Here is a 13115-nt window from a genome sequence, read left to right on the forward strand (position 1 = left end):
GGCTTCTGAGATATAAACTGGATTGAGTACCAACTTGAGTTGTTGGAAACGACTTGCATATAAAAAAATAGTTATTAATCTAAATGATAAAATAATGGATTCTATTGCCACACCAACTTTTGCTAATGCCAACCTAATTCATATGTAATCTAGCACATATCTTGAGGTGGCTTTAGTAAAAGGTGGGGTGTCAATTGAAGCTCTCCTGTTGATATACCAAACAAAAGAGAAGAACCCATTGACTCATTTTACGTAATTTTATTGCAAGAGAGAGAGCGAGTGAGAGTTTGGAGAAGAACCCATTGACCCATTCTACATAATTTTATTACAAGAGAGAGAGAGAGAGAGCATTTATACTAAAATTGCAAATTGTAGAAGAAAGGAAATGTAAGTGGAATTAGTCAAAAAAAAAGAAAAAAAAAATTGGAAATATATATTTCTCCTATACACACAAAATCTAATTGAGAAAATTAGAGGGGTGACTAATAAATAGAGAAAATTCAATCAAAAAAACATCTAAAATCAATAATAAAGCCAAAAAAAATTCCCCAACCCATCAAAGAAACTATGAAACTAAGAAAATTGAGTCTCTCCAAACACATCCATATGAAAAGCATTGGAAGGAAGTAAAGGAAATTCATTAATTTCTTGAATAAAACTATCCAAATCTCCCAACCCACTAAGAAAACCACTTGAATTCTCACCTCCCCATATTTCTTCTTCTTCTTCTATCTCCTCCTCCTCCTCCTCCTTAATTCTCTCATTAAACCCCAAACTATGCAAACCATCTTGGAATTCGATCTTCTTCATTGGCTTACGAAACATATCTTTTGATTCTTCTCTCTTTAAACTCTTTCCTTTCTTCTTACCAACGTTTGGATCATTGGGTTTTCCTGTAAGTCTTTGCACGAGCTCACGAAAATTCGCTACGTCTGTTTTAATGATCTCTGGTGCAAATATGTGAACTATTCGGATCTTTGGTCTGAATTTTGTTATCACGTGTGAGTCCTTGTGTATGGCTTGTGGTGATGGAGCCTTACTAGGTTCACACGTGTGTGGTTTCATCATCCCTTCCATGGCTAGAATTCTCAAACTCCACAGAGAGAGAGAGAGGTTTTGATGTTTGTTAGGAAGTTGGAAGTGAGGGGGGAGGCTTAAATAGATGGAGAGGTAACAATTGGATATTTGGATTAACTAATAAATATTTTGAATTACATCCCTGATTAGTTAACTAATTAAAACTGGCTCCTTGTTTTAAGAGAATTTATCCTCCTTGTCTGCTCTTACCACTGACTTTGAGCAAGGTTACACAAAAAGCTTTGGAACAAGAGATTTTCAAAGAGTCCATTATTTTCTTACGCCCCCTCTGGCATGGTATGGGCTAGAGTCACAGATTTTTTTTTCTAGCGATACATAATCACACTTCCCCATAAATATTTGTAATTGTGTATCCCACGAAAAAAAAAAGAACTATGTTTCCAACACATGCCACGTCAGGGAGTATATGTCAAAGGGGGGTGTCAAAAAATTATTATTCATTTCAAATTAAAAAGCAGAACAAATTTGATCATGACAGGACTCGAGGAAGAAGCCCCGGCTAACTCCGTGCCAGCAGCCGCGGTAAGACGGGGGGGGCAAGTGTTCTTCGGAATGACTGGGCGTAAAGGGCACGTAGGCGGTGAATCGGGTTGAAAGTTCAAGTCGCCAAAAACTGGCTCCATGCTCTCGAAACCAATTCACTTGAGTGAGACAGAGGAGAGTGGAATTTCGTGTGGAGGGGTGAAATCCGGAGATCTACGAAGGAACGCCAAAAGCGAAGGCAGCTCTCTGGGTCCCTACCGACGCTGGGGTGCGAAAGCATGGGGAGCGAACAGGATTAGATACTCTAGTTGTACATAAAACTAAACTTTAAAAAAAAAAAATTATAGCTATTGTATTAAGGGTAAATTACACTTTGACCCCTGTGATTTGGCATAATTTCATGTTGACCCTCTAAGCCTTTACACTCTTATGTGTAAACTCATCCATTTATTCGAAGGGATATTTCTTTTCTAAAAAAAATATTATTTTAAGAAAAGTAAAGTTATATTTACAAAGAGTAAAAAAATCATTTTTTAATTCTTTGATTTACCCCATAAAAACAATGGGGTATGTCAGCTCCGTGCCAGCAACCACGGTAAGACGGGGGGCAAGTGTTCTTCGGAATGACTGAGCTTAAAGGGCACGTAGGCGGTGAATCTAGTTGAAAGTTCAAGTTCCAAAAAATTCGCTTCGCGCTCTCGAAACCAATTCACTTAAGTGAAACAGAGGAGAGTGGAATTTTGTGTGGAGGGGTGAAATCTGGAGATCTACAAAGGAATGCCAAAAGCGAAGGCAACGTTCTGGATCTCTACCGACGCTAGGGTGCGAAAGCATGGGAAGCGAACAGGATTAGATACTTTGGTAGTCCATTAAACTAAATGTTAAAAAAAATGATAACTATTGTATTAAGGGTAAATTACACTTTGACCTCCTATAATTTGGCATAATTTCATGTTGACCCTCTAACATTTTTATAATTGCACTTACCTCCCCTTTCACATAAAATGTTACAATTCGAATGTTACTCTCTTATTTGCTAAGCCCTTACACTCTCATTTGTGAAGTCATCCATTTATTCGAAGGGATATTTTGTTTTTTTTTTAAATATTCTTTTAAGAAGGGTAGAATTATATTTACAAAAAGTAAAAAAATCATTTTTTAACTCTTTGATTTACCACAAAAACACAAATTGGGATAAGTGAGCTCGTAAGATAAATGTAGGGGGTAAGTGTAATTATCAAAATGTTAGGAAATCGGCATAGAATTATGCCAAATCACAGGGGGTGAAAGTGTAATTTACCTTTGTATTAAAAAATAGCTTGGTCAAAGTCAACTATCAAAGGAGAAAAGTTTAAATTCACCTAATGTTAGGAAGACATAAGTAATTCATTTAATGCATGAGGGTGGTAACTCGAGAAAAACCACATTTCTAGAAGAAAACTAAGGTCATAATCAAAACACCTGTTCCTCGAATTGATTACACCAGATATCGCCATGTGGCACATTTTTTTATGCGCCCATGAAATTCTGACCACCCTCAAAATCAACATAGTTGTGAGTTTCACCGTTTTGATAAACGAATCAAATCGGATTGGTGATCTCCGATGGTCATAGATCACCAATCAGATTTCTTTTAATTCCACGTGGCAATAAATAGTGTGACCAAGACGGGAGACAGGTACGGATGTAACATATACAAAAGCAAGAGAAAGCTGTCCATGGCGGGGCAAGAACTGGATGAACGAATTCTAATCTGACAAATGGCAGATATAGCTACCGAAACACAGAGCACGCTTAACCCCGCAAATATTAAAATTACCAAAATACCCTGATCCCCATCTCACATACCTGTGCCAAGCCAATTTTTATTAATAACACACCAATTTTATAACCACCCCACTTGACCAATCTCTTATCCCATACTTTGGATGCATCTTGGACGATGACCTCGAACACAATTCTAATGAATTAGCTCCTTGTACCATTTGATTGATCCCTATACGGATCTATTAGTCTTTAAGGAAAAAAATAGATTCTATATTAGACTAGGGATGAAACCATAGTTCTAATGGGAAAATTAGAATCTCCTCCAACTTTTTTTCCCTCTATTTCTATATTTTCTCATGTAAGTGTCGATGTAATGATAGAAGGTTGTGGCAACCAATCAGAAGAGAGATACATATCTCAAGAAAATGGCAAGACTTCGCATGTCCTCGAGAGGAGGTAATTGTAAAGAATAATAACAATACACTATCCAAACCTTATACATGTCCAAATTGGTTAAGTGGTATTATATGTAAGTAAGTAGTCCTAGCACTATCCAGCAGCAGCTCAAACCAAGATAGAGGTGTCTAACTTGCTTGGTAAGGCAAGGTAGCATTAGTAAATACCTAACCTACCTGACATGACAGGCCTGATCTAAGTATTTGCGTAATCTTGACTTACGCGTGTCAAGTCTAAAGATCTCCCTGAAATTATAAACTCAATCTTAAAGATTTCAATTCTGTTTTTGATCCTTGCAACCAGGAAATTCTTCAAGATTACATCTCGATGGAAAGGAAAATACTAATTTGAAGAAGGAATCTATAAATAGAGGAATGAAGGGAGGCAAGAGGATCTATTGAGGAGCCAATCGAGAGAGGGGAGAAAATTCTTTCAATTATTTTTATTATTCTACAACTCTAACTTAAACGCGAAGAATTATTGACAAATACCACACCAACACTAACAGGAGAGACAAGAGAGCAATTTTGGATCAGTAGGATAAAATCTATCAAGACTTCACCAGATTTCTACCCTACACTTATGATAGAGGAATGGGTGAAAGCAAATATACGTAGATTGATACAATCGGTATAAATAAATTGATGTTCTATAAATTTTGACAATTCAAATATTTTTTTTTCAAGAAAAAATAAAAATAGTAAAATATTCTTTGCCTGGACTCTTTATTGGGTAAGATTCAGATTTGTAAAAATTATAGGGGTATTTTTGTCATGTCACATTTTCTAAATTCTCTTGAATCCGCGTAGGCAGGAAAGAATATGATATACTCTGCAGTTTCCGCGTTTCAGGGCTAAGTAATATAATAAAATAATATTCTGAATCCAGTAGTTCCGATGTTTTGTAGCGTTATCCAACTCCTAGTCCCTGTTTTTGCCACGTACACCACCATTAGCTTCATCGTCCTCCCTTTAGTGGACCTACACACCCAAAATCAGATTAATTAATATTTCCCAGAGACTAGACAAACAACCGTCCATAAAACTAATGATAGAAAATTGATGAATCCAACGGCTACAAATCACCAATCAAGCTAATTATCTCCTCATAGTAGTTCAAAGTGATCAATTAAAATAAAATAAGATTTAATTTTTTCTGTTTGTCACTATGTGTTTATCTTAATGTAGTTGCACTAGATCAGCCGGTTGTACCCTTCAGTTTCTACTGGAGCTTTCGAACCCTAACAATCATAATCTCCAACAAATAATCATAATCAAAAATAATAAAATAATATATAAATAATCAATCTAACAATCTATATTATCGATGTTTGCAAAGTTAATGTCAAATAATTTGATTAATTTACGTAGTCAAAGTGTTAGATTCTGATTTTGGATTTTCTAAATCAAAATTTGTGTTTGGCTTCGAAGGGCTTTTTGCTCCAACAAAAAAAGCGAAGCAGAATGAATTTAAAACACTTTTTTTCAAACGGGTAAAATGTTTCTTGAAATTGATTTTAGATCGATAAACTATTAATGTCTATAAATCGTGAGTTTGATATCAATATTAGCATTAATTTCTCAGGGGCCACTCGCGATAGTGCACCCTCACTTACCTGGTGCGGGCGATGCACGTGCCCCGGGACTAATTCTTGAACAAGACCATGGTCCGTTGTCCACAAGGATACTCGATTATCAAAAGAAATTATATCATTCAATTAATCATGATTTTGTAATTAGTGTGGTGCAACAAAAATTATGATGACAGCCTTATATATCCAAAAGATTCAAGGTTGGCTAAATGAATCTTGTTCCTCCATTCCCCTTGTCCAAAATCAAGTAATTTATAATTGAGAATAGGTTCATATTTTCTTTTTTCTTTTTTTTCTTTTTTTCTTTTTAATTTAATTTCTCATTCTATTTTTAGGATCTTCAACTTGATTATTTCTTCTGATTAGAATTGTTATTTGTTGAACATGTTCAATCATCTTAGTGGAGCTATTCCTACATTTGATTCTAATGCTTTAGCAAAATACAAATTTTATGTAAGTTTTGTTATTCTAGACCTCCTTTTGGCTTATGTTATGTTTTTATGATAGTTGGGTACGACTTTGTCAAAATACAATTGTGGATCCCATATAAGGATATGTAACATAAAATGAGTAAAGCTTAATCATAGTTTCAAAACTCGTCCGAGACCGAGATGTATTGTTTTAGTCATCTCGATAAGATTTCAACTCTTAGTAAGGGTTGTTGGGTCCACTTGGATTACCACATTGGCAATTCCACACCACAATCTTTTAGATTTTATTGAAAAACATAGATTAAAAAAAAAAAGATTGATTAAATTGTTAAAAGAGGTGAAAAGTAACTCATTTTTTCAAAGTTATTAGAATTTTATCTTCTATGTCCTTGTGGCATCTGATCATGTTCTTGAATGCCACAAGTGATGCGGTTAGGAAACTTTTCGTACTAACTTAGTAAGGAAAGTGTTTTTCTTAGAAAGACAAATGATTTAAACATATTTCCCCATGTTTTGATGAATATTAGGGGAAGAATAATACTGAAGTGACCTTAGACTGGAATTTGATATCGCACTTTCTTGAATGAAAGTGGATAAGAACCACAAATGCTTTTCATCGATATACGAGTGAGAAACATCTACGGTTCCTATCCACTTTAACATGAAGAAGTAAAGTATGAGGCTCCAACTTAAGGTCACTCCAACACGACTCTTAGGGGAGTGACATTTTGAATATCTAATCCAATTTAGTATTATTTTTTTATGAGTCGTGTTGGAGTAACATTGAAATTGGCATCGTGGGGGATATTTCTAAAGTGGATGCGTGTCAAAATCATAGATACTTTTCATTGAGTTACGAGTGAGAAGCATATATAATTCTAACACACAACCATGTCAGAAATGTCCCCCACAATGTCTATTTCAATGTTACTTCGGTATTTTCCTGTTTTTGTAATAAAATTACGACAGATAGGCCTGCTCGGTAATTTTTTTTTTTTTTTTTTACAGAAATAAAAAGTACAAAATTTAGCCGATCAGTACTAAACCAATATCGTACTCACGTGAGAGACTGTAATTTCAGTTCGAAGTTGCACGTGGTAGAGTGATTTGGGCAGATCTCATGACGAGATAAAGTGAAGATTTGATTTTGTTTCGTCAGAGAGAGAGAGAGAGAGAGCGCACGAGATTTGTGCTGGTTGTACGGAAAAGATCTTCTTACATGTCTGAATGACACGTGGCAGCATCATACGTGACCTCCTCGTTTCCTTAGCGGGAACCAACTGGTGATGACATGTCCACCACTAGGGCAGTTGCCTGCACGAAACAAACCAGCACAGAATTTGTTGGGAAAACCTGAAGTCGTGCAAACGTGAGCTTCAAGTACTATTATAATTTCCACGTGGCACAATCTCTTGGACTGATGAACTCAGATTCTCTGACCCCACACCTTGATGGAACTATTGATCAAAAGAATCGTGATAATCTTACTATCCCAAGTGTCACACTCAATCGACTCTCCTGACATGACAAGTTCGGGAACCGTGGATCTCTCAATCAACTCTCTGAATGTGAGAAATTTGATGATCATGGATCTATACGTCTTAGGCTACAAAATTGCCCTCCCCATAAAAATGTGGATCCTGAGGCATGTAGATCCATATTCCCAAACTAGACACATCAAGAGAGTCGATTGAGTATGCCAAGTGGGGTAGTTAGATTATCATGACTCTTATCAAAAGTTGTTTGATCTTATGAAGTTAAAGTGTTTTTAACAAAAGAAAAATTACTTAATAAACCCTTATGAAGGAATTTCTTTTTAGATACCCTTTAACTTTTTTACGGTAACTTGATGGTTAGTTAATAAAGTTTTTCTTTATTGATCTCCTCTCACCCCACTTCAAATGGTTGAGATCAAGGAGGTTGACAATTCAAACCATTGAAATCAACATTTGATCCAATTGTTGAGATAAATTTTTTATGATCATAGAGATCAACGAATTTAAATTATTGATATCAACAATTTGTGTTTGATGTTTTATAGGGTGAGAGCATTAAGAAAGAAAGATTTTTTTTTTTTTGAATTGAACTTTTAAGATACTACCACCCCAAAAGTCAAGGAACATATCAATAAGTCTTGCATGGCATGTCGTAGGCTAGAATGATCTCCTGGTTGTTCCTCTTCACGCAGAGGCATGCATGTATGTTTTGGGAGTGAATCTGAGAGGGTGTAAGGGTTCGACGCTTGAATCAATCATCTTGTCCTTATGCTCCAAACGTTTAACTGGGGTGACAATTTGAAAGTTCTTTTCCTTGGTCGTATTCATCAACCTAGTGATGGTGTCTGACATCTGAGCTAGTTGTTCATCAATTGTCATTGCTCATGTTGTCATCACCGCTTAGATGGACGTGTAAAACTGAGATGGGGAAGTGATGGACAGAAATTCAGACGATCCATTGCTTGACTTTTACTCGTATCTAGAGTCCAATGAGTCATCTTCCACAATGCTACTCACGTCGTTTTTGTTGTAGGTGTCATTTTTGCTGCATGCTTCTTAGAATAATGATGGAAAGGCCGAACCAATTAGAAGCCACCAGTTTTTGTCATGGTTTGCATTACAAGATGATCACGATTGACCATTTGACTAGATTCAAAGTGGGAAGAAGTAATTTTCTTACATTTCTCCGCAATAACAGTTGTGATAATGTTGGTGTTGCGAGACGCCATCAATGTTGTTCTTGATTCTTTTGTCGTTAATTGAAAAATGAGAGGTTGAAATAGTCCCACCAGACGTGCCAAACATTTGTAGACAAAAAATTTCATGACCTACCTCGAGACGTGTGAAACATGATTGGAAATATTTTTTATTAATTTTTTATAACACGTTATCAACAGAGTGTTCTCATCTAATTAACAGTCAAATACAAAGAGATAGTGACATGTATTTTTCTTTTCTTCAGGCTTCGCGCTTGATCGATTGAGAATATGATTTCTTAATTTGTAGATGATTGCTTGATCTTCTCTAGAGACTTTGTGTAGATTTTCTTTTCTCCGAATTTCTCGCTTGATCTGTTGAGAAAGTGGTGTTAGATTTATAAGTGGTTGATCACAATGCTTAATCTTTTGTGAGGTTTTTGTCAAGATTTTCTCTCTCCAAACTTGACATTTGATCGATTGGGAAAGATTTCTTGATTTCCGAAAAAGGGTTTATGGACTTGATATTCTCTTGAATCGGAGGCAAAGTCTCTTTTGAAGAACCTTGCTTCGTCTCTGGAAGAGGACTTAAAAGTTTCTTTTTCTCTAAAGGAAGAGTTTCTATCCTGTGAGAAAAAATGATTTGAAGATCTTCTCAAAGGAGGGAGGGAGGCTTTGATATTTATAGACATAGGGCAAATTAACTCTTCCAATTATACCATGACTTAATGAACTTTGATTAGTTGGTCTAAAAGTTAATTCGGCTTAACTCCAATTTTGAGGACTCTGAATTTGGAGATGTAGACCCACTTATGACCTTTAGTGATTTTATTTTGATTTATAAAATTTGCAACAGCCTTCTTAAAATTCCCATGCCTACATTTCCATAGGTCATAAGTAGGTTGAAAACAATGGGTTATGTTGAACGTGATGGCATTTTGGTCATTTTCTATTTTACTCTCTCGTGCAAAGTTAAGGTCAAGGGCACATGATCCATAGGAAAATACAAAGGATGGTCCTTGTTCTCCTCATGCAGTTTTAGATACATTTACCCATCCTAAAAAGCATAAGGGTAAGGTGGGGTGTAATTAAAAATTAAATCTTGAAACTTCGAATCAGTCTCATTAAACACTCTTCGATTTCTTTCTCACCAAAACCACCAAGCACACATACAAAAGGAGTTATAGACCACAAAAGCCTTTTCTTACCCAAGAATACATTATGGTTCCACTCTGGTAAACTTAACAAGACCGACATTGGAAACACCTAAGAGCAATTAAATAGACCTAAATTTTGAGCACTAGAGGGCAATGAATCATAATGAGAAACCGATTCCCCACTCCCTTTGCACATAAAACAAAAGTTTGGACTAACAACGAAGATGGAAGAAATATTGCAAAAGCTTTAATGAAAATGGTAAGAAAGTCACCAATCACCATAGCAATATGAAATTCATGAAAGTTGAACACACAAGGAACCATCCTTTATGGTCGACACTGATACCAAATAGGTTATAAACGAAATCGCATGAGAGATTTGGAATAACCAAACAAGTCTTCCAAAAGAGATTTTGAGTGCTTGGATATACTCCTAAAAGAGGAATTAATACAAACTATTTGAAGATTTGAGGAACTAATCAAAGTTTATGCTAAAAGGCAAGATATGTCGAAATGGGTTGATTTTTCTGTGAATGATCTCCAAGGTAAAGAGATTTTCTTCGCCCAAAAAACAAAATTGGAAGCCTATTTGACTCAAATATATATCAAAAGAAATCACAAAGCAACAAAATTTTGCATCATGGATTGTTTCTTGTATTGCAGAGAGTTTCCAAGAGTGAATTTCCTCATTCATGAACAAATTTCACTAATAATATAAAATATAATCAAGTGCCTAAAGAATGCACCATCCCCTAAGCCATCACTAGATATGCTCCATGTAAAAGAATCGGGTGCGAGAAACAACAAAAAAATAAAATAAATGCCGATAAAAAAAATGCACAATTTACATGATTCGACAAGATTGCCTAGGTGATGATGAGATCCTTTCACCATTTCCGTGAAAGACTCCTCACATACCGTTGAACACATCATTGACACATGGAATAGCATTAACATGATGACTTTCCAACACTGATGGCCGAAGAAGGAATCATTGAATACTTCAAACCATTAAAGAATATCTCTAGCTTTTACCTCATTAGAATCCCTAACATCTAGCTAACCTTCTCCTCCTCTTCTCAATAAAATGATGATGGTTTTTGTTCCTTTCCTCATTACTCCTTCAGTCCCAACGAAGCCTTAATACCAAATGAATTGCCAACAAATTTGAGCTTTATAATGTCACTACCCAACACCTATCATACGACTAAGAGTCTTCAAATAGTGTTTATGGGTAAGAGGTGTTGTGAACCGGGTTAGTCTCATGGGTTTAGGCCAGCGCTTGGCTTGTTGTATAGTCCAGTAGGATAGACCGAAACCTTTTCCCTTTTTTGTTCTTTCGCAAGTAAATATTATGTTAAAGGGGGACAAATCCCAAAAAAAATACAACCTATGTTGGACAAGATTTTTTTATAGATAAAGGGTTAGTGGTTATCAATGTGAACCTAGGTCATGGGAACAATACTAGTTAAGTTGGCACTTTGAAACGGACAACATATCCCTTAAAAGGCTATAAAAAAACTAGGAAAGACATAGGATAGACACCAACCTAAATAATAAAATCATTAAAATAATAATAATAATATTAAGTACAAAAATAAGTCATTGCAATCATTAACAAGGACCAACAGAAGAGAAAAGCTTTAATCTTAAGAGTGACAACCAAACTGACACCATTTTTTATGTGACATGGTGTCCCCACCCCCTTTGGAAGTGGGGCGAATCCCTGCAGCCATGCCCTGCCACCACAAGCGTATCGAGTAAAATCATGAGTGGGGAGACTTGATTCTCATGACCCTAAGGAGCATACCAAGGTCGTTGAGATTGAGGTTTAATTTAAAGGGTAGCAAGGACTAAATAACCTATGCTTAATTTAAAGGTCCGTTAGATAAATGAACCAGGTTTGGCTTAGAAAAAATACACTTAGAGCAAACACCATCATCCTCCCACAAATCGATTTTGAGCCAAGAAATTCTCTCAAAAAGATCTATAAACACACCTTGACAGAAAAAATCAGGTCAATGAAAGCATTTACGAAAACAATCATGTCATTTGTATATTGGAAATGAGACATCAACGGTCCTTTGTTGCTGACTTTAGAACTCCCCATTCTCCCAAACATTTTGTTTTACTTAGTAGTTTACTGAGCACCTACAAAGGTAAATAGGAAGGAGAAAGAAGTACCATTGCCCACCAATTACCACGGAAACTCATTCCCCGCATGATGTAGTCAAGAAAATGGCATTTTACATGATCAAAAGCCTTCTCCACCTCCACCTTGCATACCACAACTTTTGACCTACTCCTTGATCTACAATCTAACTAAGGCCTCTTGATGGGGTCCCACATCTGAGGAAGAACTTCCACTAGTTTTACAAACCTTTAGCTTCAAGTACTTGATTAACTGAAAAAAGATCATGTCAAACACTTGTTTCCTTTGTAAAGCAATCAGAAAACGACAAGTAATCTCAAGGCATATCGAACGATTCCACAAAGTATTCAAAAGATTCATCATTTGTCCTCAAGTTTGGAATGGAAGGAATAATCCACACCAGAGCAGCACTCCTGAGTCCTAACTTCCCAAAGTCTAATCAGAATGATGGAATAAAATGATCAACAAATCTTTAAAAAGCTTGAAAATTCATGATAGGGAAGAGACAACAAGCAGTTTGAAGCCTCTCATCCTATTAGAACCAATAGCTTAAGTCCTATAAAAGTAGGGATAAACATTGATCCTTTAGTCCTATGAAACTCAACACCCAACAACAAAGAGCAAAAGAACTGTAACAGGGAACCGCACATAGTAGGCTGAGTCGGAGTAGTAGTGTATTTCTCAAAAATAACAAAGGAGATGTATTAAGAGATCCTTGGAACTCCTAACCTAAGTATGTAGTGAGACTTGATGCATAAAATGACAACCCATTTCTTGGTGCAAAACCTAAGTCAAGTCACAAATTTATGGAAATAAGACCCAAAATGCTTAAACATATACCTAAGAAGCTTAAGCTCCAATTTACAATGCACCTGATGAATTGAACAAGGGGATTGCCAAAAAATTGATGACTCCCGCTACAAAACCTTTTATAGAGGGTTAAAGGATATAAATTGACTACTCTAGACAGAGTTAGGGACTTGAAAAGGTTTCATCTTCATCATAAAAGCTTTATCCCCAAAAATTGTTGCCCATTGAATGAATATTGTTCCTCCAGTTGTCTAAGGGAAATCAAAATATTACCATATGTTGCAAAGTATTCAAAGGTAGGAGTAATCATATTTTTTACAATTGTTTGACACATTGTTTTTATAGTTAGATATATTTGAAGCCATGGTCACAATGATGAAAGATGCATTACAATTTGTCAACCAACTGAGCTATGGGTCTAAGCCATGCACAATTATTTGAATTGACTGCGTGACATATTACTAAGGCATTGCAGACC

At 35.9% G+C, this 13115-nt stretch overlaps 1 protein-coding gene across 1 annotated transcript; it reads right to left on the reverse strand.

Annotated features, from left to right (window-relative positions):
• Window positions 1-573: 573 nt before the first annotated feature.
• LOC147383855 (VQ motif-containing protein 17-like) lies at window positions 574-1077 on the reverse strand. The gene has a single exon (XM_086426207.1). The coding sequence runs from the start codon at window positions 1075-1077 to the stop codon at window positions 574-576; it is 504 nt and encodes a 167-aa protein (XP_086282333.1).
• Between the last annotated feature and the right edge of the window lie 12038 nt (window positions 1078-13115).

The sequence above is a fragment of the Akebia trifoliata genome, chromosome 15, assembly GCF_017979445.1.
Source record: "Akebia trifoliata isolate Shusen 1 chromosome 15, ASM1797944v1, whole genome shotgun sequence".
NCBI classification, from domain to species: Eukaryota; Viridiplantae; Streptophyta; class Magnoliopsida; order Ranunculales; family Lardizabalaceae; genus Akebia; species Akebia trifoliata.

Excerpts from the sequence above, each read along its gene's own strand:
- LOC147383855 (XM_086426207.1), bottom strand. The coding sequence starts at position 1,077 with ATGGAAGGGATGATGAAACCACACACGTGTGAACCTAGTAAGGCTCCA.